Below are 25,546 nucleotides of genomic sequence, written 5' to 3' on the forward strand. Positions count from 1 at the left end.
AGATGCTTTCAAAATGTGCTGCTACTCATTTGAGCTTGCAGTCTATGGGCTCTGTGCATTCAAAATAAAAAAAGACACCTTAACCTTAATGTTTTTGAAAAATCTGAAGCTGGAATATAATATTAACATAGTATAGTGCTGTGGTGTCAGACCTGTGCTCCAGGGTGACGATCAGGTGGTCCTGATGGTTCTCGGCCCCCTCCAGGAAGGCCATCTCCTCCTGCAGTTTCGCTTGTAGTTTCTCCCCCTGGCAGAGCAGCTCCTGCAGGACCAAGTACTCCTCCACAGCCTCCTCCACTTGCGGCAGCACGGCCAGCATCTCGTCTCGATTCTTAAACCAGTTCACCTGCACACAGAAAACACACAAGTCCACATGGTGATATCACTGTAGAAATGAGAATAAAAGCATGTTTTGGCCGTGTTTATCTTTAGTCTATATTCTAATAAAGACCTAAAGAGCATTTCATGAGCAGCTGGGCCGGGCAGAGACTAGATGAGCGTTATACTTCCATCTCCGTACGCAGATCGCCTCACCCACACTCTCCTGCCCTCTGACCTCACCTTGATCTCAGCCACCCTGGAGGAGAACAGGGAGCGAGTGATGTCTCTCTCCATCTCCCTCTTGCTCTGCTTGCTGTCAGCCTGCTGGCCTCCTCCTCCGTACACGGCACCAGCGAAACCCACCTCCCCGCCGGCGGTCCAGTCCACCAGGGGGTCGTAAACGAAGGCCTCCAGAAGGGTCAGCAGGGTCTCTCTGCCCCGACGCATCATCTGCACCACCTGGAGTAAACATTAACGTTAGAGATGAAACTAAAGATGAATCATTTAAACGGGAACATGCATCAGCTGTTTGATGCTTAGGTTTGTCTTCATCCTATCGAGAGATGAGGTCATAGCTATGATAAGGAACCACATCCCATTTGAGGAAGGGAATTCATTTTGTGATGGATAGATGGAGCGTATCAAACTATTCAATACATGCAGTGCTGCTGAGGAAGGTCAAGGTTCAAGTAAGAAGATTATGGATTTGTTTACAGTACCAAATAAAGGGATGATTATGTCAGATTTAAATATATTCATGGAAAAGAAGAAGTTGAACTAACAATCTTGAGTAGTATGTGTGGCGAACTTTTAAATCAAACTGAAAAGGTAACATTCATCAGTTCTCCACAAATTATTAATTGATTAGTTATGTTTTTTCTTTAGTTGTGACTGAGATCAAAACTAGTTCAAGCACACTCTTTAGTTTCAGCAGTCCAGTGCGAGCTACCCTGTTACCTGTTCACAGGACAGTCTGAAGATGCCCTCCACCCCCGTCACTCCCAGAGCCGTCTCAATGTTGTGGGTCATCCTGAACGGGACCTTCTCCGGCACCCTCAGGCTCTTCCCTGGAGACGCACACAGCCAGGAAACAGTTCAGATCAAACCGTTGTGATGTAGTGTGGCAGACATCGCTTCATCAGCAATAGACATGTGACCTGCTCTATCAGAATTAGTCACACGACCCCGAAACACTTTGAGTTATATGCTCTGCTGGAAAGAGGAGATTCTTAGCTTCAAATGATACCTTTATTGTGTTTGTTTGCCAGATATTCAGAAAAATATTTCACCAAGCAAGATTACTTTTACCAAGATACGAGTTGGAGAAAAAAGGCGTTTCAAGTTTGCTGACAATATTTAAGCCATAGTTAAATTTAAATATGACGTTTTATTTTAATTTTTGGGGGGGTAAATATCGGGTTTATTTGAATTAATTCACACAGTTCTGGGCAGCTTAATCTACAATATTATATCATAATGTATAGGTTTGTATTCATTATCTAAATCTCCAAATTGTCAAAATGATATTTGTAGTGTTGTCATAGCTGTTGTGGAGGACATCATGAAGTCATGTTCAGATAAAAAAAACTAGAGGGTAGTTGAAAACGGGTCACGGGAGACCCGAACACAACATAAGGGTTCAAACTAACTAAGAGTTATTTTATTTAAGGGCGCCTTTCATGACACCCACCATACAATTTATGAAATATTCTGAGAGATATTCAACAAACATCACCAAAACACGAATTCTTCACATTAAATCAACGTTATCTCTGAATGTTCCTTTGTGACATCCCACTGATTTCCACAGAGCGGGTCACATGTCCAGAAGTTAAACTCACTTTACAAACTCAGGCAGAGCAATATGGAACTGACCTTTCTCAAAGCACACATTGTAGTCAATGTGCACCACCTCTCCAGTGGTCATGTCAATCAACACGTTGTCGAGGTGACGGTCACCGAGGCCGATGATGTATCCCACCATTGACATGACAGCGGTGGATCTGGCGTAGGACTGCAGCGGAGAGAGGGGCGGGTTACAAACCGAACGGGACATTTAGTAATCAGACGTGTCCTCTGAGCCAAGGTTACCTGAGTGACCCTCCACCACTCGCTGGGGGTGGTGCACGAACACCACAGCTCCTTTGCCAGCAGATTGGAGGGAGTAGTCTCCATCAGCTCCTTCAGCACATCCTTCATGACACTGAGGGGCCAGTCGCGCCGTGTCACGTCCAGACTGAGCCCCACCGCCTTCAGAGCCGGCCCGATGCGGCTGTAGTACAGCTCACTAGGGCGGGGGACCGGGGGCACCGGCTGCTGCTGGAAGGAGTCCTGGGCCTGGTCGGAACAAGAAATCAATTTAGTTTGAGAAAGAACCTTCGAATTAATAACGGGTTGCTACAGGAAATGAGTTCCGTCACCTTCTGAGCCTGCAGCACCACCTCCCTCTGCTGCCAGCGCTTGTAGAGGCCGAAGAGTGGCGTGGCCCCGTCCACCCACTGGATGAGTCCAGAGCGGGTCCCGAGGGGGGTGACGGAGTAGTGGCGGGCGTGGAAGTGCGGCTGCTCCTGCTGGTTGATCTTGGTGAACATGGTGTTGACAATGGACAGGAACTGCATGATGCGCTCATCCAGATGCAGATCCTCCAGACCTGAGAGACACAGGCTCCGTCACTACTTACACTCTGACACTACTCGAGCGCTGAGGCAGGTTGTGCCCTAGGATGCCAGTCAACCATAAACTGCTAACCGTGCCGTTAGATCTTCTAGGCCTCTTCTGGACACGCTTTTACCACATGGCTCAATGACACTAACCCATAATAACCCACGGTGACACAGATGTTACAGGACATTTAAATGTTCTGGAAAGTTTCTTATACAGCTTGATGTTAACTCATGAAGTCCCTAAGTGACACATACTTTTGATGCCATAATAACATGTCCAAGATGTCTGTGACATGCGACTGATCGAGCTCATTTTAAAAAGCTTGTTTTTGTTGCTAAAAAAGGTCAAATTCAAGTCATTTCAGAATTATAATGGTACATAACAAGTCCTTTATTACATTTAACCTGTTAAAACATTTGATCAGATTGATATGAAACAAATGATAAAATCCTTAAAATGTCTCAGAAAAGAGTGACATGTGTCACAATAAGAATTATGATCTGCTCAGTTAATTTCACTTATTCAAATATATGAAGTTTATATATTATATACTGATAAATTCAAAGAATATATAAACAACAATAATAATAAAACCATCTTGATTAATTAAATTATAAACAATATATAAAGAAAATCTTTACAATTTACACCAAATGTGAAATACATGTAACTTTTCAGAGATCTGACACTGGATAAAACAATGTCAGAAATGTGTTCTATTTAGTGTTCTCTATGTTTCCCTTAATATTCCTTTCAGTAGAAATGGGTCCAGGTTTTTATGGCTTAAAACATGATGCAAAACAACTTTTTCAAACTGCGATAAATCTGAAATCATTGGACCCAACTCACTTGCGTAACCTGGTCCTCATCCTTTATTCCTCCCTTATGTTAAGCATATCACCAAAAATGCCTTTTCCCCCACTTATACTTCACCACCGTTAAAACTCTCATTCATGCGTTCATTAATTCATTACACCCAGACTCGAATACTGCAACATCATCATCTATGGTTCTCCTGTAGTGATGGGTACCGAAACCCGGTTAGATTCTAATTATTGATCATTAAAGTGTTCTCAGAGCTGGTAAAGGTGCAGCTAGTTTGAATGGCTTTGTATACTGCAGGGTAGCTGCTGGATTTACTGCAGGTGAACTAAAGTCTGATTTAAGGGCTGATTATATTTACCATCATTAATCCAGATCTGTAAAGTAACTAAAGGGATTAAATACATGTAGTGGAGTAAAAGGACAAAGTAGCAAATAATTGAAATACTTAAGAGTACAGACCTTCAAAATTGTACTTAAGTAGAGTACAATATAATAATACTATATTTATTTGACATTTAAATAAAGCTATGTTAATTTGGTTTCCAATTTGTTTAGTTTTTCTCTTTCAAAAATAAAAAAAAGTACCAATAATACTGTTAAAGTACCGTATCGATGAGCAGTATCGATAAAAGTAGTAGTACCGTTAACATTTTAGCGATACCCATCCCTATTCCCCACATCCAACACGTACAAACCTCCATTTTTAACGTCATATTATTATTATTATTATTATTATTATTATTATTATTATGAGCTTCCTCCTTCAAACTGCAATGGAACTATGCACATAGTAACGGCCAATACTTTGGGCTGAGCTACTCTGTAACCAGATGATATAACTGCTATTCCTGGAAGAAGTCTTTCCTTTCCTCTGCAAATATAATTAGAGATATTATCCCCTGCCCCCCCCATCCCCTGCTCTGATTGGCTCTCCTACCTTTGAACAGATAGGGGTAGTTGCGTCCGTCGGAGCCCAGGAAGAAGAGCTTCTTGGGCTTGGTTTTGGTCGGCAGGATGGTGATGGTGTTGCCCACGCTCTGTATGGTGACGGCGTCCGATGCCGACACCTCCCCTGGGAGCGCCATCTCGGTGGTCGTCATGGAGACGAGGCGGGGACTGATCTCGTCCAGGTGGAGCAGATAGCTGGCTCGCTTCTGAGCGCGCTGCTGCAGGCTCATCATGATCTGATGACAGAAACCGGGTTAGGTTAAGCTGCTATAGGATGGTTATATCATAAAGAGGACAACAAGTGTTAATGAGCCTGCAACCAAACTACAACCAGGGCTGTACAAGTAACCTAAATGTTGTGGAAATAGGAATATGGGCTAACGCAGTATAGGAATCACAGTAAGTGCAATATTAAGTCAAAATATGCTTGTTTTTTTAAATCAAAAACGTGCAACCCTAGGTCAAATGGATCCATCTGAAATCCTTAGTGCGTCTAACTCCTTTACAATGGAAGTGCAACACACACCTGTTTGAAGGGCAGCCAGCTGCTGGCAGGGTTGGCGGGGTTGGTGGGGTTTCTCAGTCGCTCGAGGGCGGAGGTAATGGGGTCTCCGTAGGTCTGCTGGAACCAGGTCTCATGAGGGGTCTCTGCTGGAGTAGCGGTGATGCTGCAGACGTGTTCCAGGGCGAAGACCACCGGACGCATCAGAGCGGAGTGCTTCTCACGCATGATGGCGATCTTCTCATCCCTGCCGCACAACAGAGATCGTTAGTAGAAGTGCAAAATCAAAGCACCCCAATTCAATTTGGACCCACAGGCTTCCTGACCCAAAAGCCATTAGGAAGAGCATCACTGAAGAGAACTTAAACACACAATGTATTTCTTTCTACTCTTTCATCAGTGCAGGACAACACATTATTGCCACAATTCAAACAATTCCAAACAACATTTTGAATGTTTTCATTTACCGTATTTTCCGGACTATAAGGCGCACTTAAAAGCCTTACATTTTCTCAAAAAACAACAGTGCGTTTTATAATCCAGTGCGCCTTATAAATGGATTACGGTAATTCTGGTTGTGCTTACTGACCTCGAAGTGATTTTGTGTGGTACACAGCTCTCACGGCGCTCTGTCAAAATGTTTTAGTACAACTTTGGTAAACTACAAAGCCGCACCGCTTGCAGCATTACGGCTACCATAGTCAGGAGCGTCGCGGAGTTGCACCAAGTGGCACCGGTCAAGAGACACGCTTACGACGCGGACTTCAAACTCGAGGCTATCAGTCACGCAGTAGAACATGGGAATAGAGCAGCTGGGAGAGAATTCAACATTAATGAATCAATGATACGTATTTTACGTGTTATAACTGAACTTATTACGGACTTATCTGACTGTTTTGTTTCTGTTATATAATTAATAATTATATAATATGTATCCGTTTTACGGCATGTAGAAAAGGAGTGTGTAGGAGAGCGACATGCGGGGTGGGCGTGTGTGTGCGGAAGAAGTAGTTTTGGGAAAGTGAACTTGTTGCCAGGTTGGCTGCGTTGTCGGCGAAGACAATAAAAAAGGATTACTCCAGCTCCGCTGTTTCCCCCTCCTCTTTCCTCAGAGAGTGTCACATACCCAGCTGCTCTTCACTACGGTATAGAGCATAACAACGCTGGAGGTAACAACATTTCGCTTAATGCGCCTTATAGTCCGGTGCGCCTTATATATGAAAACATTTCGAAAATAGACCATTCATTGACAGTGCGCCTTATAATCCAGTGCGCCCTATAGTTCGGAAAATACGGTAGTCTTATAGTTTAACCCTTGAAAAGAAATGATTCAAATGCAAAGACATTATCCTGTTGAGCGCTTTGAACCTCTCAGGTCCGATGTTAATATAACACTGCCTGAATAACAGAGCCCAGTTGAGGATAAATGTCTTGTGTAAGGAATGGAATATTAAATACAATATAAATGTACAGTGTGGGTTTATCACATAATGATGTTGGTTTGTAATGCAAAAGTTACTTTTGTATATTTTGCGCACTGTGTATTCTTCCTAAAGTTCTCTTCACAGAAGTTAGAAGTGAGAGAGGGTTCCAGCATGAGCGTGGTCCTCAAACCTGCAGCAGAGGTTGGAGAACTCTTCACAATGAACTAAAGCAATGATGTGTGTGTGTGTGTGTGTGTGTGTGTGTGTGTGTGTGTGGCTGACCTGCGCAGTGTGTTGTTATTCTGCACCCTCTTGACCTCGTCCTCCAGCTGCTGGATCCTCCTCAGGACGTGCATGTGCTGCTGCTGCAACACGCCCAGCCACAGCTCGTCCCACAGGAGGGTGACCCTGCGCAGCTCCCCCACCAGCTGCTGCACCTGAGCGTCACAGGCACAGACACATCTTTAGACCACAGCAGGAGTTAAGAGGACCAACGTGCTGTGCTGAGGAGACCTCTTCTCCCACATGTGTATTCTGTTTTAGCGTTTTTTTAAGTATTTTGTATACAGGGTTTCTTCTAGTTTTTTAGTCACTAACATCCCGAAAAAACATTTTGACCAATCATAGTGTTAATTGTCAAAGTTTTCTAAATAAATAAATGATTCATAAAAATAGAAAAGAGTATAAATTGTAATAGAAAAAATAAAGTAATAATGTGCAATAAAAAGATTAAATAATGATATTTAAAACAAAACGTCTAATAAAAGACACAATAAAATCAAATAAAAAATATACAAATATAGGAAGCTACACTGAAAATGTGTGTATTGTACTGGACATTTAACACTACAATATTTACAGTAAATCAAGAATTGATAAATTCTTAATGCCGAATTGCACAGTTTTAACTATTTGAATATTTTTTAAACTCCAGTTCAAAGAATATATAACATAATCACATGTTATGCTGATACTTTGAGAGGCTGCAAGGACAGAAATGGCAGTATCCCGTGGGTGTGCACACCCTCCTCCTACCTGCAGCACCATGGTGGGGTTTGCGATGGACAGCTTCTCCACGATCTTGCTGTAGCAGTCCTGCATCATGGCCTGGTCCTGGCTGGAGCAGAAGGTGGACAGCTCCTCTGAAGCTTCTCCCTGGGCCCCGCTCTCCGGCTGCTCCTCCTCTTCCTCCTCCTCCTCCCCCACCAGGCCCTCGCCCTGCATGCTGCCCAGGAAGGATGGCAGAGCGGACGGCAGTTTGCTCCCTGTCAGCATAAGATTCACAGTATTCACATTAGTACTGGTATGTGTCACTTGGTATCATGTCCTTCTGTACGCAGCTTTGACCAGAATGTTTACCCGCATTCTGAGCCTCCCCTCCCAGGGAGAGTGAGCCCACGATGGCAGGATAGAGAATGAGGTGGGGGGAGTCCTGGGCCACTCGACACAACAGACTGCAGATGCTCTGCCGGATGTAAGCCTCTGGATGGTTGAGACGGGAGAACAGCTGGGGGATGATACCTGAGGAGGACACGTGCTAAAGTTAACCACAAGCAGCAGGAAGAGTCTTTGAGGCCCCTTTCCCTGCCAAACCAGTACTCAATTCTAGCCCCGTGCTAGTGCTTTTCTGGTTCCGAACCAGTTCTTTTTACCCCCCATTCCCATCAATGAATGTGTTTCTGAAGCTGTTTGGTATCACAACACTGTTATTAGAGTGTCTCTGGTATAAGATGGGTGATGTTATCATAGCAACCGAAGCTAATCTGACTATCTTGACTACTTGCTATCATATTGTGGCATAAGCTGTTTTCTACACGCATATTTTACCGGCGTATTCTTCATTGCGATTTTACTTGTGATAATCTGACTTGGCAACCTGTGTAGCCCATGTGTTGATTCCATTCGAGCCCCAGACCCATTTCTACTAGGAAAATTAAGGGAAACATAGAAAACACTAAATAGACAGAACATATTTCTAACATTGTTTTCCCCCGACTGACAGATCCCTGAAAAGCTACATATATGTAAACATTGGGCATTAATGGTAACGATATTTTTTATATGTTTGTTATCATTTAATAAAGCTGCTATAATACAAAACAACAGGAGAACGTCTGCCTGCTCTTCACAATGATCAATAACAGCGAACGGATGCTCATTAAAGTCTGTTGTCGGGGGGAGGAGGACCTGATGATCGTTTGTGCCCTGAGATTGCACATCCTGCACTCTTAAATAAAGTTACAAAGACTAATGGACACAGCTCCAAATTATTTCACAATTAAGTATAACTATTTTTAATTATATTTGTCATTATCTAACCCCAAGCTGGAGTCAAATATGGGGTTCCTTATGAAAGCCAATCACAGTGGGGGGTAAATGAGAGTGGGGCCAGGATAAGCATGCCTCTTGCTATAACACGGACACTAAAACTGCCTTTTGTCACGAGAAACAATGGCTGCCCCCCATTAGTCGACTAATCGTTAGTCCAAAGTGTGGGATCCTTCTGAGCGAGTAAAGGACAAGCCCCTCAAGGTGACATGCAAACGAAGCTGGAAAAAAGTAGTCTCCGTATCCACACCATCGGAACGCAGCTTCCTGACTGCCGGCATCCTCACACAACACGGAGCTTTATTATCCCCGACAACGTTCCTTCCTCAGACTCGGAGGAAAACAGCAGCAGTGATTCAGGCAGTAGCCTAGCTTTGTATCAACATATATAAACATACAATATATAATCGTTCTGAGCTCAGAACACGATCAATTCAAGCTTTAATTTCATGATCAGGGAGGAATGTGGGGAGGGAGTTTTGCAGATAAGCATATTTACGCTGTATCCAGTGTAGTATTTATTGGGTTGTTATATTCAGATATGAATACGGCTTTCTTCATGTACAATTTCATTTATATTCCCAAGGTAAACTATTAGTGTTATTTTATATTTCATGTGAAGCACAACGTACCATGCTGTCATAATAACGTTCTTCATCAGCCTTTGAAACTGAAACCGTTTTGAGAGAAAAACTAAAATGTGATTATGGTTTTTTTACTTTTACTTACATAATATATCAGATACCTGAGACGATTAGACGACTAATCAGCTGAATTGACGACTACTAGTCGACTAGAAAACTCTTTAGTCCAGGGCAGCCCTACAAGAAACCATGCAGCATGTAGGATTTTCATCCTCTGTGGAACTGCAGGAGTCAAAAACAAATGTATTTACAGGCAGCATAAAGTATATTGTTTTTAAAACGTTCAACCTCAGAAACCACAACCTTTGAATAACCCATTAGCATTGTTTTTGTCTTTAAGGGGATCGGCTAGTCTTCCTGGGGAGGCAGTAAGAGCAGCTTCAGATTACTGAGGTGTTGTCCAGGTCATACATACCCCTCCAGGGTGCTGTAGGGGTTGAGGCTAAGCCCAGCTCTAGCCCCTCCCTCAGTTCACCGGCATGCTTCACCAGCAGGCGGAGGAGACGCAGGGTTGCCATGACGATCATGTCGTCATTGCTCTGTTTGCTGTTCTGGCAGGACAGCAGGAGTTTGGGGTCTTCCTCATCGATAGGGACCTGAAACACAGCAGAGTCAGGATGAAGACGTCAGCCACACAGAGCTGAGGACAGTAAGTGTAGGAGGGAGGTCCCTCACCTGTCCAGCGTTGAGCTTGAGGAAGGTGAAGTAGGCCTGGCAGGAGACCCGGTAAAGGCCGAATATGCGGTCCACTACCCGCCTCCAGACCCGGATCAGACCTTCGGTGACGGGCTGGCCCGCCTCCCCCAGCCAGGGGCAGGAGCCTATGAGCTGCCGCCAAATCACATCCACCAGGTCGTCCTCATCGTCCTCCTGCTGCAGTGCCAGGTCCTCGTCCTAACACACACAACATTCCATTAGGATGATGCTCTTTTTTTTTTTTAAAGACACTCACAATAAGTGCAATCAACATAGAGGATCAAACTCCGAACAACAAGCGAAGTGCAGATAGATTCACTTCAAGCAAGTCATACTGTTGTGCTGGTGAATTTGTTACAAGACCCAAGCTAAGTGCTCCTTTTTTTGGCAAGAATTTAATTGCCAAGGTTCAATGGAAAAAGATGCATTTTCAGTTCGTGAAGGAAGATCTGCAGAGTTCCTGCTGTCCTGATGTCAGTACGGAGCTCATTCCACCAATCAGGGGCCAGGATAGCACACCGGCGTGTTTAGAGGGGTACCTGGGTCCCACTCGCAGGCCTGGGTGCAGATAGGGGCTGATCCCCTCACAGCTCGGTAGGCCAACAGCAGCATCAGAACACTGCTCAGCAATGCAACGCTCGTATAGTAGGAATTAGTCATTAAAACCACCAAATAAGTATAAAAATCCAGAACCCTCGTCTCAATGTCAACAGTTTTTTAAATATCTTTTTGGTTAGATACTGTATGAAAACATTTCACTAGCGATTATCTAAAGCTTCTATGCGTCTTAGACGGCATTTGCTAACAAGTGAACAACTGAATGAAACCACTAAACGTCCTCACATCCAACAGTAGCCACCTTTAGCTTAGCGGTGGTGATGCGCGGCCACGCCATTGGTCGGAGAGCTACTGTAACGTAGCGCTCCTGTGAACACAGCTTGGACCAGCCGTGTCTGATGGAGATAATCTGAATGAGGTGGGAATTTACCTGTATGCCAGTGGGGCGACACATGGCCTGTCCGAGGATGCTGAAGATGGTTTCCTTGTCTTCTTCGCTGGTGGTGGCTGGCAGCAGCTCCTCTATCTCCTTCTTCTCCCCGGGAAGAAGAGGCAGCCCCTCCCCTTGGCTGAGAAGAGAACATTTACACGATGAAATATTCCTGCTGTGTGCCGTCTAATGGGTTCTGGGGCTTTTGATCGAGTTGAATCAACCTCCAATATTTCATGTGGTGAAGCTGCAAGATGGTGACTTTTATTGCAGTCCGATGGGTGCACGTACCTGGCGTTATCCACCACCTTCCTCCCCCAGCGGTAGGCCCAGCTGGCCAGTGCGGCCCAGGACTTTGCCATCTCTGGAGCCAGGCTGGTGGAGAGTTGGTAGAGCTGACCCAGCACGAAGTCTGGCTCCCCCACGCCCACACTCACTGCAGAAAGAAGAGCAACTTGTATATAATATCCTGATTTATATGTTGTTAATTTCAATACTTGTCTGACAGTTTATAGATTATTTATCTTCGTCAACTGAGTGTGCCAGTTTATTTATAGTTTTACTTCTATTTCTTCTTAGAGATGTCTATACTTTAGAATTGTTTATTTTTATTTTATTCGTAATTGTTTTGCTATGCCTTGTAATGTATTGTGCTGCTGCAACACAAACATGTCCCAGTTTGGGATTAATAAAGTATTCTTCTCTTACCATTCAAATGGAGCTAGAACATTGTACATGGTAGTATAATGCAGACACTTTTTACTTCCTCTGTTTGTATAAATATCTTTATTCATGTGTATTTTATCTTTATTTGTGTGTTTTCCTGTGCTGCATGCGTTACCTGAGGTCTCGGTGATGATATGGGGGATCCCCTGATCCTCCAGGGGGAGCTCCAGCAGGGCGGCGATGTTGCGGCTCAGAGGAGACATGCTGCCCACAGCGTTGGAGGAGTTCACGGCTCCGGACCGCTTCACCACCTGCACCACAAAACAGTCACTTAGAATACACCCAGAGAACTACATCACAAAGACTAAAGAGACTTTAACGTTTTAATATCACAGCTCAGTGTGAGCAGGGAGCGTGCCTGTTTCAGCTGCGGCGTCATGTCCTTCCAGTCGGCCAGCAGCCACTTGCAGAGCGTCAGCAGGGAGCGGCAGGCGGCGCCTTCGTTCTTCCCCACGTTGCAGTAAGACAGAGCCGCCCTGCTCAGCATTTCCATGGCTGCCATGGAATGGCCTGGAAAGAGACACTGAGGATCAACACACTACAGACACACAGCTTCAGCTCAATAAAAAAAACCTGGAACCCTAACTGGTGATAACGTGTACCAGGGAGGTGGGCATCAATTGTCTTTGTTACCCCAGGCTTTCTTCTTCTGTGGTTGATAACTTTATGTAAACCACAGGCTCTGTGCGTGTGTTTATAAAAGTAAGCATGTGGTGCTTTTTTTCTGCACACAAATGATTCCCACCTTAAAGAAATTGTTAAAAATATGACTGCATGAAGCAGCCTGTTGGTGCAAATAAGAGAACTGCTGGCGCAAATGTACTAATTGTAGCACAACTCTCGATTGCCTTGTCATGGAAGAACAATCAGAGGCCACAGGTGGGCCAATGGCTGAGGGAAAAGAGTAATTGCTGTTCTATAGAGTGGCGCAGGGAGGATTTTTGAAGGCCGACCCGGAAGTAAGCTGTGCATGGGTTCCCTCGACAAAAAAGCAATGGGATTTCTCCATAGGATTCTGGAATATTGTAAAAAATAAGATCTGTGGAAAACTAAGCTGTTTGATAAATGCTCGTTTTGTTCAGCCGGATAATCTCCACGTCTACCCTACTTGTATAATTTTCGTATCATAAATGTAATCGCCAGAAGCAAAATGCTAACGTTATGCTATAAAGGAACTACACACGAGTACAGCAGGGTCGCACGACTTCAACGTCACGCCAACTTAAGATCCTTTCAACTGACTTTCACGCGCTTGCACATCTACACAAAGCTTTTCCTTTTAGCCACACTGAGTCTAACTGGAAGTCATGGCTGTTTCAATAACCATTGCAAACTTAGTGGGAGTGTTTACTTGTTCGGCGTAATGACGTCCGCGATAACTTCTGTAGTCATCAACCATCATTTTTCAGACACGTAAACTCTTCAAAAATCACCGGGGGGGGGCGGTCACTGCTGATGTATTCTATGTCGTAGCACAAAATGTGATCCATCTCTTACATTTCTGTCAACCACAGACCTTATTTCGAGCTATTTTCCAAAAACCTACGGAGAAATCCCACTGACTGAGACGAGGGAACCGGAAGTGGTAAAAAAAGTGTTTACTAATTGTTTACATTTACAGGTAATATATATTTATCATTTGATGCATCTCGTTTATTTCTGCCTTGACAACCGCAAATAATGCAGATATTAAACTTCTGAACTAAATATATAATAACAAACTCAAGAATTGCATTTAGATCTGACACTACTATAATGACAAACATATGAAATGTCCCTTTAGGTATTGGCTGAATCATTATTAACATGTATTGATTTACTTTTATGTGTGATGAATACCAATAGACTAATACGTTTTTTAATCAGCATAAAGTTGCAATAAGACCAGGAGAGTATGATGGATTTCAGCCAATCAGGAGGGAGCATAAAAACATGTGCTGACATTATGGTTCGAGTGTCTCCAGTTGTTTACCTGCGTTCCTCAGGACTTTAGCCTTCTCGATCTGCAGCTCTGCGCCCCACCTCTCCCCCACAGTGCCCTCCAGGGACAGATGTCTGAAGGCCTGGCTCAGCTCGTCCTGCTGCCCCTCCTCTTCCTCCAGTGTCCCGTCCCCACACTGGCTGAGCAGGCGGGACGCCAGGGCGATGTTGCCTTTCTTCCGGGCGAATTTGACAGCAGTGAGACTGAGCTCCATGAGGTGGCTGTCGATGGAGGGGGAGAGACCTGGACCGGGATGGAGATGCAGGATTAACATTATTGTTCTATCAACAGGTGCCTGTGTGAAGTTCTGCAGAGGGAAAGCCAACATTTCCTGTTGCCGCTTCACATTAAAAGCTTCCCATAAGTGAACAAGACAGGAGCTTTTATTGTGAAGTTATAGGACAAGCTCACAGTTTCAGCGGTGAGCTTCTACAATTTGTACTTATTAATTAAGGATAAACCCTTCGTTTTTGTGAGGGGTTCATAACGCAAAGTACAAATAGCAAGACAGTTAAAAACAAACAAAACCAAATTAAGTCACAATAAAACCAACAGTCAAGACACAAATTTGAACATAACCACTATATGGCCACAGAGGCGATGAACTAACACATTTGCCCAGCAAGAGAATTAAAATCAATACCAACATAGTGTTTTCTACGTGTCAAATCATTGACAGCATGTGCAATTCACATCAAAACCAGAATATAAAGCACTTTTAAACATTTGAAAGGAAGTTAAGAATCATATGTTTGGTGGGAGTGATCCCAATCTGAAGCCGTTTGAAAATAAATGATATTTTACAATAAAGAAAGGAGCACACAACAATATGGTTTCAAATTGTGCAGAAAGGAAGAAGAGAAATTGCAAATTCCAAATGGAAAGTGCACGTGTTGTATGAATTGGTAATTACCTTTGAGCTTTTCGAGCAGTTGTCTCTGGAACATGGTGTATCTGAGGGCCTGGAGAAACGGCTGCACATCCTGCTGCTTACAGGAGCTCAGAGCCTCGCTGCCCAGAGGAATCATACACTCCTACACACAGACACACACACACACACACACACACACACACTTTCATTAGCTCCAACATTATGAATAATGTGCGTCTTTCCTCTGTGTTTAGCAAACACTTACAAACCCTCCCTATGGAGTAGATCAGAAAATGTATTCTCATGTCGGATGTGACGCTAACTTTTGAAGAAAAAGTTGAGAGCTAAACAGACGAGGTCGTAGGTCAAAGGAGACCCTCACGTGAATGCATTCCACATTTATTCAAAAAAGTAAAATGTGTGTACACATACTTCCTGTCCGGTGAGCATGTTCTCCAGGGTGGCGGTGCAGTGCAGCTGCAGGGTGGGCAGCGTGGGCAGGGCGTCAGACAGGGTGAGGGTAGAGAGGCGGAGGGGACCCAGGCATATACGTCCTGTCTGCTTCAGGCAGCGCACCAACGCACTGCAACACCACATCACATGTTTACTAAGAGAGGAGCGGGACTAAAGGTCAGAGAAATGCTCATATAAACCTCTATGAGGCAGGTCTAACGAGGAGGAGAGCTTTCTTCTTGGTTTCAGTGGGGAGTGAGTGCTGGGTATCGAATTTTAAAAAAGGAGGGACTCGATTTACCTAGAACCAGTTAGACTAGAAACTTGATTTTGAAGCAATTTTTTAGACATCAGTAGCAGAATGATGGCACTGTGTTTAAAACAAATGCAACACTATGATTCCCTTTCAAAACAACTAGAAAAACGGCCATTACATACAAGCTACATCTGTAGAGTCAAAGCAGCATGAGGGCACCCTGACACTGCATTCCACTCCCCCTTCAGAACTATGCCAGTCCCCGCAGCGTACTCACTCTGGGTTGGCGGTGGCCCTCGGCTCCTGCTGCAGGGCTTTGTTCATGGCGCTCACTGAGCTACGGAGGAGCTGCACCTCGATGGCTCTCTGCAGCTCCGTGGGATCAGGGCTGATGGAGGGCAGCAACCTCTTCAGATCTGACACACACACACACACACACACACACACTTAGAAGAAGACACCCACCACAATCCAGCCTCAGGTGGATGCTAACGGGGTTGCTTTTGCTGCAGCTGCCCCTAAACTGTGGACCAATCTGCCCCCCCCCACATTAGACAGGGCTCTACATGTGTTTTTGAATCGCTTCTCACCTCTTGTCCTTAGCGGTCGACACCTTGTAGATTGTCTTTTAAATGCTATATAATGGCTGTTTGGTTTTTTCTGTACTTTTACACGTCACAGTTGGGACACCCCTGGTGTAGAGATTTTAAAGTGCTTTACAAATAAAGCAGCATTGTAGGAAGACATGCTTTATAAAAATCCATGAGGGTAAAATTCAACTGGGCCTGGTATTGGACATGCAGTCACAGAGAGGCCTGAAAGTTGGGTGACTTGCTCAAGGACACCTCGGTAGGGTCCAGGAGGGGAACTGGCATCTCTTCAGCAACATGTCTAAACTGTCCAATCCAAACGTAAACCCGAGACCCTCAGATTCCAAAGCTAAGTCCCTCCAGACTATCGCTCCATAGGTTCTCTGGCATGTGTGTGTGCAGCTCCAGGCCACATACAGTGGGGCAAAAAAGTATTTAGTCAGCCACCAATTGTGCAAGTTCTCCCATTTAAAAAGATGAGAGAGGCCTGTAATTTTCATCATAGGTACACCTCAACTATGAGAGACAGAATGGGGGAAACAATCCAGAAAATCACATTGTAGGATTTTTAAAGAATTTATTTTCAAATGATTGTGGAAAATAAGTATTTGGTCAATAACAAAAGTTCATCTCAATACTTTGTTATATACCCTTTGTTGGCAATGACAGAGGTCAAACGTTTTCTGTAAGTCTTCACAAGGTTTTCACACACTGTTGCTGGTATTTTGGCCCATTCCTCCATGCAGATCTCCTCTAAAGCAGTGATGTTTTGGGGCTGTCGCTGGGCAACACAGACTTTCAACTCCCTCCAAAGATTTTCTATGGGGTGGAGATCTGGAGACTGGCTAGGCCACTCCAGGACCTTGAAATGCTTCTTACGAGGCCACTCCTTCGTTGCCCTGGCGGTGTGTTTGGGATCATGGTCATGCTGAAAGACCCAGCCACGCTTCATCTTCAGTGCCCTTGCTGATGGAAGGAGGTTTTCACTCAAAATCTCACGATACATGGCCCCATTCATTCTTTCCTTTACACGGATCAGTCGTCCTGGTCCCTTTGCAGAAAAACAGCCCCAAAGCATGATGTTTCCACCCCCATGCTTCACAGTAGGTATGGTGTTCTTTGGATGCAACTCTGCATTCTTTCTCCTCCAAACACGACGAGTTGAGTTTTTACCAAAAAGTTCCATTTTGGTTTCATCTGACCATATGACATTCTCCCAATCCTCTTCTGGATCATCCAAATGCCCTCTAGCAAACTTCAGACGGGCCTGGACATGTACTGGCTTAAGCAGGGGGACACGTCTGGAACTGCAGGATTTAAGTCCCTGGCGGCGTAGTGTGTTACTGATGGTAGCCTCTGTTACTTTGGTCCCAGCTCTCTGCAGGTCATTCACTAGGTCCCCCCGTGTGGTTCTGGGATTTTTGCTCCCCGTTCTTGTGATCATTTTGACCCCACGGGGTGAGATCTTGCGTGGAGCCCCAGATCGAGGGAGATTAGCAGTGGTCTTGTATGTCTTCCATTTTCTAATAATTGCTCCCACAGTTGATTTCTTCACACCAAGCTGCTTACCTATTGCAGATTCAGTTTTCCCAGCCTGGTGCAGGTCTACAATTTTGTCTCTGGTCTCCTTTGACAGCTCTTTGGTCTTGGCCATAGTGGAGTTTGGAGTATGACTGTTTGAGGTTGTGGACAGGTGTCTTTTATACTGATAACGAGTTCAAAAAGGTGACATTAATACAGGTAACGAGTGGAGGACAGAGGAGCCTCTTAAAGAAGAAAGTACAGGTCTGTGAGAGCCAGAAATCTTGCTTGTTTGTAGGTGACCAAATACTTATTTTACCGAGGAATTTACCAATTAATTCATTAAAAATCCTACAAGGTGATTTCCTGGATTTTCTTTTCTCATTCTGTCTCTCATAGTTGAAGTATATCTATGATGAAAATTACAGGCCTCTCTCATCTTTTTAAATGGGAGAACTTGCACAATTGGTGACTGACTAAATACTTTTTTGCCCCACTGTATATTATACTAAATACACAAACAATCTGCAGAAGTCCAGCAAATTTAAATCTGTCCTGTCATATTGCCCGGTAAAACGTATGAAAACTCATCTGCCATGACCACAATTTAAAATGTATTCAAAATAAAAGATAAATCTACCAGGGCTGCCAAAGTTAACGCATTATTAACCTTGTTGCAATAACAATGATGTTTACTCAATTGAATAAACATGAACTATAATTCGTAATTGACTGAAACTATTATTAACAAATAAATAATTTATAATAAATAAACTATTTATTATTTATTGTAAAGCAATCATATTTGTCCACTCACAAAAACACGTCAAATATCCTTTGAAGGAACATTTAGCTATTCTAAAACACATGAAAATGATTTGCGATTAAATATTGTAATGGATTGACGGCCCTAAAATCTACATGCTGTGATGACTTCAATTTTCCCATCAGTCTGCTAAATTGAAATCTCACTGGTCACTTTAAAGCTTCTATAAATACATACATTATACATTAACATCTTTCAGTATAAGAAGCGTCAGTGTTTATAGTGTGTGTGTGTGTGTGTGTCTGGCTCTCACCAAGTTTGTCCTTGCTGCTGCTCAGCGAGCTGCAGTCCTCCCCCGGCAGCAGCTCCAGCTGGGCTCCACACTCCCCCAGGTCCCCCTCCTCGAAGCGGCTCAGCGCCTGGATGTAGTTGAAGTCGGTCCTCAGGTTGATGCTGACGGGGTTGGTGGAGTTCTGCTTGAGGCCGTTGACGGCAGCCTGCCATTCCTTCACGGAGGACCAATCACTGAGCGCCGCGTAACACTGACACGCCTTGTTGGCCAGGAAGTTGATCACCTCAGGAGAGCACTCGCTGGACTTCAGCAGCACTGTCTTCCTGCTGTCCCCTTTAAGAGGAACCCAGCCAAAACAATTAGAGAAGCAGTCCAATGAACCCGGAACAGTATTTAACAGATATACACTACAGCATATTATAAAAAGTTACCATTCAGAACATTATTTTATCATAAGCAGTGGGGAACCTCACGATGTAGCTCCTCTACAGTCACTGACTATCTGTCCACTAGTGTATATGATGCAGACGTCACATGACTGCTTTAGAGCTACACAGAGGAATGAGTCCTAAACCCAGAATTGAGTCAGGATTCTAGCAGTTCCAGTTGCCTCAATCCATTTTTGTATGTGTATTTGGTTGTTAGCCTGAAATAAGGGATAAGGTCAACACAAACTGATGGGATTTGTTTTTCCTTTTATGTTTTAACTATATTTTTTCTCTACGAGTGTTGTTTCCTTCTAAGATTTTTATGTTCTTTTCCCCACTACATTTATAAATGGCGGTTGCTTCGTGTCTAAATGAGACGACTAAACGTCATCACCTCACCTTAAGCTTAGCGATAGTGAAGTTATGCGAGCGTGATGTAGTTTCTTTATAGCCTAACGTTAGCTTATGCCGATTGCATTACAAGTGGTGTTAATATGTGGAGATTATTCCATTTTATTAGTATCGTAAATGTGTGTTTGCCACAGATATTGTTCCACAGCAATTTTCCAAAATCCAATGGAAAGATCCCATTGCTTTAGCCCTTGCGAACCCCTGGTATGCACCTCTAATATTAATAGCAAATTAGTTTATCTTTGTAACTCATTTTATTCTGGGGTCATTTACTACAATGCCAACATCAGTACAGGGTAGCTGAACTGCGTCTGTTGTGGATTTCTCTGGTTACCGTTGCTGGTGTGTTTGGGGCTGCTGGTGTTAATGGAGATTTTGAGTAGACTGCATTCTGGGCTTTTGATGCTGCAGTCCATCCCTGTGGCGGCAGACAGCTGATCCTGATACTCCAAAGAGGCCTTTTCAAACCTAACAAATCACAAACACACACCTTTAAAGAGAGGAACCAAACAGCCAAACCAATTATATGCATATGCTAAGCCCTGAGGAGGTGGGTGTTGAGGCTTACCGTCCCTCCGCCTGCAGGGCCACGGAGGGCAGCCAGCCCAGGCTGCGGCCCGTGGTGCTTTGGCTCCAGGCTGCCAGGCCCTGGATGGCCTCCGGACAGCGCAGCTCACACAGAGCCTCCACCAGCAGCGTCAGAGGAACCTCCATCTCTGGACCCTGAGGGGCAGAAAATGCCGTTAGTCTGCCAGTTTACACCATCAGGTAACCACACACCTGGGTCAGCTACACCAGTAATGCTGTGTGCTGGATGTCTTAAGGGCATCAACAGAAGAAGAAAAAAAATAGTACTAGGGTGCAACACTTACGCTTTTTAATCAAATTGATTGAAATGAGTTACATTTTCCCCCCGTTTTTTTTTGCCATCCACCTTCCCTGCCTCTGTTTATGGCTTTGTGTAAAATCAAAAGGGTGAGTGTTATTTATGTACTGCTAAACTAGAAGTAGTGTGATTGTGTGGAACTTTTAATATGTCTGTCAGTACTGTCTGTAGCTTGTAGCCTAATTAGTAAGGGCATTTTAGCAGATTTTTTGACCAATCTGGGAACTAAATCCTTACCAAGAAATTTCTACACCAAAGTGTTTATGAAGGTGTGTCTTAAAATGTTGAAATTCAACTCCCGTGGGAAACCTTCTAAAAAATTAATCAAAGTTAATGTAGTAACCCATAACCGCTTTCTGAAAAATCTAAAATGTTAAATCTGGCTTTAAGTAAATTGTTATGGGTCAAACTAGGGGTTCTTCATGATTCTGAGTTGATTGCAAGCATTAGTTTTTCACACTGGCGTAACACAAGCACTTGGGGCCCCCCTGCAGGTACTTAGACTGGGGCCCCCCACCGCCACCTGCCACGGCCTCCTTACTACTAGCCTACTCCTACTTCTCTCTCTTTATATATATATCCTAATATATATATAGGCCTGTGTGTGTGTGTTTTGATTGCATAAAATAGTGAAAAAGATGCTGCAACTCAGCCCCTGACATCCCATGCCCATTTAATCCATAGGCCTATATAGATGTTTTGTTAACCCATTAATATTCTGTACACAGAGTAGGCTATCCAATCCATTTATTACATATAATTCTAACAATGAAACAGTCAGCAACAACAGTCAGCAATAAAAGTAACATTAATGATGATAAACAGAGCATTTACATCTTTGGATACGAGTATATGTGGGCACTCCTCCTAGCGCACCTATGAGCGAAGTCTCTAACCACACCGTTTAAATCTAACTTGCGAGCGCGCCTGTTCTCTATAGAAATGATGGCTAGGCCCCGTAGCCTATCTTGCGACATAGTGCTTCGCAAGTATGTTTTTATCAATTTTAGTTTAGAAAACGACCTCTCTGCTGTTGCAACGGTTACGGGTATGGTCAAGAACAATTTTATAGCTGTGGCAACGTCAGGCAGACTGGACAATATGGAACTGTGTTTCACAAAGAGAGTGCGTGCCAAATCTTGTACCCCACCACGTTCAATTTCTTTTAGAGCGGGTAGTAATGCGCTTCTAAATGACAGGATCTGATCAGGAAAATCAGCAGATAAGTCGTCATTATATTGCGCAGCCAGAGTACTTGCTGATGCATATAACTCACCATCGGATTTCGAGATGAGTTCCTCGGGGCGTAAAAACCCAAACCTTCGTGCCACTTCTCGCATGCTTTCAAACCTGCGACCCACCTGCGCAACGACTATGTCTAAAGTGGCGTAGAAGACCGACACTTTAAAATTCTCCTCTGCATTCGTAAGCCTTTCGTCCTCACACAATTCGTCGAAATAGGTTTTCGTACGCCTGTTGCGTTTCTCGGGAAATACAGGAGAGATACCCCACAATTTGGCCAGGTCTTGGGCAGCTTCTTTGAGGCTGTCATATTCACCTCTGAGTGACGCAAGGCTGTCAGACGCACTTGAGAGATACTGGCTTGCCTGTAGTATGTCCACGTTTTGTTTTTGGAGATGTTGGGAAACAATGTGGACTGACTCAAGAATTTTACCCTGTATGACCGTTTGAAACACAAATTCAAAATTTTCCATGCTGGCTTTGAGACCAGTGGCCTCCGCGCGTTCTTTGGGTTTTTTGGACAGCAGGGATATTTTAGTGAGCGCTTTCATTACGTCTGGGTAACGAAACCGAAGGGCGCGCACCGCATCATTTCTGGATGCCCAACGTGTCGGGCATAGACGTTTAAGAGTTGGCTGCCCTGCCACTTTGAACTGCACTTCCAAAATTTCCCAACGTTTAATGCTTGCGCTGAAGAAGTCATACAGTTTCTCTACTGTATCGTAGTACGCTCTCACCTTTGCCACATTCTGGCACGCATCGTTTAAAACTAGATTTAGATTGTGAGAAGCGCAATGAACGTACATTGCATTTGGTTCCCTATCCGAGATTCTTTTTTGTAAGCCAGAGTAGACCCCGCTCATTGTGGCTGCGCCATCGTATCCCTGTCCTCTGCATTTATTGACCGAGATTCCTTTCATCTCTAACAGCTCGAGAATAATTTTTTCTAAGCCGTGTGCGCTTTGGTCGTGGACTGAATGGAAACCCATGAAACTCTCGTGAATTTGCACGTCTGAGGGCACATCATTGTCATCTTTAGGAATCGTGACATAGCGGAGCACTTGGCTTAGCTGATCCACTTTGGAAATGTCTTGTGTTGTGTCTAATATGACCGAATAAAATTCTGCCTCATGGATTTCTTTCACTATTTCGTCTAAGACAGTTTGTGCCATGATTGAGATCATCTCGTTTTGAATTTTTGGGCTTAAGTATTTGATTTTACTTTTACTTCTGATCAACTTCTCCAACACGGGGTCGTAACGCGCAAGGAGTTCGATGTGGGCCAGAAAGTTTCCATTATTGATTTCTCCTAGTTTCTCGTGGTGCGCACGGAAAGCGGAGTTACAGGACGCAAGGGTTAATGTAACGTCAGCAATCCTTTTTAAAACATCTGACCAAAAACTAACCTCACTTTTGAAATCAGATGAAATCCTTTCGTCGATGGTTACATTTTGCTGCCATGTATCATACACAACACAGGCTGACAAGTGGCAACGGGCATGTTCGTGCTCTCTGATCTTCCGCGAAAGACCTTGCCAGTCATTAATCCCGGTTGTCCATGCCAAATTATGGCCCACAGACGTTCTGTCACCAAACAACCAACAACACTGGCAATACACACGATCCATTTTAGGAGAGTAACACAACCATTTGCGTGATATCTGTGTACCTTTCTTGGACACACGGTTATAGTACTCTTTAGAAAAGCACCTGCCTCTAGCATCCCTCGGATAGGGGCCTTCGTATTTGCATGGCCCCTGCTTTATAATCGATCTCTTAACATCACTGTCAGAGATGTCAACAGGGAAATTAGCCCTGTCACTAGGGTAAGGATCAGAAGGCCTATCAACAGCGCATTCAAGATCAGAAGAAGTCCCACTCCCAACATTCTCGCTGTCCCGGATTTCTTCTTCAGGCCCCGTAATGGTCTCTCCCTCAGTTGAAGAAGAGTCAACGGCACATCCAGAGACATCTTCCTCACCTGCGGCTGCGGTACACGCATCTCTGTCATCAGCAGCCATCTGATGCACGGCATCTCCTCCCTCATCCGATGCACCTGTGATTTCAGCGTCTTTTCAGGCTCTTTATTTAATTGCCACAGGCTATTTACTGCTTTTCAATAATAAAAAACAACAACTTTGATGCTTTGTCTTTATGAAGAAGAGTCAACGGCACAGCCAGAGCCTCACCTGCGGTATGCCTATCTCTGCCATCAGCAGCCACCCGATGCACGGCATCTTCCTCATCCGATGCAGAAGGGCATGCGCCTGTGATTTCAGCGTCTGTCTGATGCGCAGCGATCCCTCCCTCCTCGTCTGCTGCTAACCCTTTGAAGAGTCCGATTGCATTTCAGAACTTATTTTGGGTTCTCACGGCCATGTCACAAATTCTCCGCAAGTTTTTAACACAGACGCCTACGAGGGAGCTGTAGGGGCCTACATGTTAGCTTAAGACATTTCTGGACGGATGGATGAAAGTCCAATTCCCTTGCGTTTTAAATGAGAGAAACAATTAGACGTTTTACTTAAGTATTTTTTTCTCTTTGTTTAATTGTCACATGTTATTTACTTCTTTTCAATACAAAACGTAACTTTGATGCTTAGCTTGCATGGAGGCTAGTGGAGGCTAGAGGCTGCCTCAGGCCACTGCCTCGTTTTACTGTAACTGCGCTAGTTTTTTTTTCCCACGACCCTACCTGATTGTGCATCCTGAAGTGGAGAGTTAGGCTGCACTCTCCCAAAAACAGATGAAATTTTGGGCAGTGTGGATGTAAATTCATCTCTTTTCTTTTTGTTTTGTCGCTTTTGAGCACCACTTTTTTCTCTGGTGCGCTTCATTTCTGCGGTGAAATGGCGCGTAATATTAGATCGCATATTTCGTGCATTGAATCATATCGGGAGACGAACACGGGCCCCCCCTAGCGGCCCGGGAAAGCTGTATACAACACAGCTACTGCTTTTACAATGAGCTTACAGCTAAAAAAAAAGAATGGAGAGTATTTGAATAACTTGTACTAGTAGACACAAACGAAGAATAATTAGAAGTGAGAATGAAACAGTGACTCATTTTCACAGTTTTTTTTAACTATACATGTTTATCTATACATTTATCTAAATATGATCAGTTTAGTAAGCGATGAGGCTGATGCATTCAATAGCTAGCTAGTATCAACCTCGAACTCATCAGACTAATATTACCTCAGTCTAAGACAAGTAAATACAAGACAAGCTAGCAAGTTTGCTGGCAAACTAGGCATGAAAAGTGAGATGACGAACGATAAAACATTTTAAAATACGTTTCTTCAGACTTTCATAAACAGAAAACACATCTGATTACCATCGTTGTTACTTGTGCACAAAATAGCTTTCACCCACAGACGCGGGAGCTTGCTTTGGAGGTTGCGAAAGTCACGAAGTGACAGACATTTCCATAAGCGGTAACGCGAAAATTAGCTTTTTTGAACGTCCCATACAGACCAATAATTAAATGTTACATATCTCTGAACATAAAAGTGCCATGGGTTTACAATCCATTCAAATGTCGTTGATCTGGCGATGTCTTACCAATTTAGAGAACGATGAGGCTGTGCTAGTTATAAACCAACACTTCTGCGACATACGAAGACTTTAGCTAGTCAGAGCAAACAGGAGGATACTAATATTACTATTTTGAATAGGTATTTTTTATTTAGACTTTTCTTACATCACTGCCATACAAACGTGATGATTTGTCATCATTGGTGCACAAAAATACGGTCTCATCCTGTGAGAAGAGGTGTGTCTG

The 25,546-nt window shown here is 43.9% G+C and overlaps 1 protein-coding gene across 2 annotated transcripts in view; it reads right to left on the reverse strand.

Annotated features, from left to right (window-relative positions):
* smg1 (SMG1 nonsense mediated mRNA decay associated PI3K related kinase) overlaps nucleotides 1-25,546 on the reverse strand; it is a 61,854-nt gene that overhangs the window by 12,292 nt on the left and 24,016 nt on the right. For both annotated transcript variants that reach the window (XM_063904045.1, XM_063904047.1), the window contains exons 23-46: nucleotides 20,204-20,358; nucleotides 19,970-20,103; nucleotides 18,818-19,129; nucleotides 15,905-16,043; nucleotides 15,351-15,501; nucleotides 14,961-15,081; nucleotides 14,039-14,290; nucleotides 12,425-12,576; nucleotides 12,182-12,317; nucleotides 11,632-11,776; nucleotides 11,341-11,479; nucleotides 10,332-10,550; nucleotides 10,072-10,252; nucleotides 8,044-8,205; nucleotides 7,720-7,949; nucleotides 6,967-7,121; nucleotides 5,285-5,507; nucleotides 4,748-4,994; nucleotides 2,742-2,971; nucleotides 2,413-2,658; nucleotides 2,197-2,335; nucleotides 1,279-1,388; nucleotides 562-780; nucleotides 153-346 (exon numbers count right to left, since the gene is read on the reverse strand). In XM_063904045.1, the coding sequence (XP_063760115.1) occupies nucleotides 153-346; nucleotides 562-780; nucleotides 1,279-1,388; nucleotides 2,197-2,335; nucleotides 2,413-2,658; nucleotides 2,742-2,971; nucleotides 4,748-4,994; nucleotides 5,285-5,507; nucleotides 6,967-7,121; nucleotides 7,720-7,949; nucleotides 8,044-8,205; nucleotides 10,072-10,252; nucleotides 10,332-10,550; nucleotides 11,341-11,479; nucleotides 11,632-11,776; nucleotides 12,182-12,317; nucleotides 12,425-12,576; nucleotides 14,039-14,290; nucleotides 14,961-15,081; nucleotides 15,351-15,501; nucleotides 15,905-16,043; nucleotides 18,818-19,129; nucleotides 19,970-20,103; nucleotides 20,204-20,358 (4,391 nt within the window). The remainder of the gene's footprint in view (nucleotides 1-152; nucleotides 347-561; nucleotides 781-1,278; nucleotides 1,389-2,196; nucleotides 2,336-2,412; nucleotides 2,659-2,741; nucleotides 2,972-4,747; nucleotides 4,995-5,284; nucleotides 5,508-6,966; nucleotides 7,122-7,719; nucleotides 7,950-8,043; nucleotides 8,206-10,071; nucleotides 10,253-10,331; nucleotides 10,551-11,340; nucleotides 11,480-11,631; nucleotides 11,777-12,181; nucleotides 12,318-12,424; nucleotides 12,577-14,038; nucleotides 14,291-14,960; nucleotides 15,082-15,350; nucleotides 15,502-15,904; nucleotides 16,044-18,817; nucleotides 19,130-19,969; nucleotides 20,104-20,203; nucleotides 20,359-25,546) is intronic.

Source organism: Eleginops maclovinus, chromosome 16 (assembly GCF_036324505.1).
Source record: "Eleginops maclovinus isolate JMC-PN-2008 ecotype Puerto Natales chromosome 16, JC_Emac_rtc_rv5, whole genome shotgun sequence".
NCBI classification, from domain to species: Eukaryota; Metazoa; Chordata; class Actinopteri; order Perciformes; family Eleginopidae; genus Eleginops; species Eleginops maclovinus.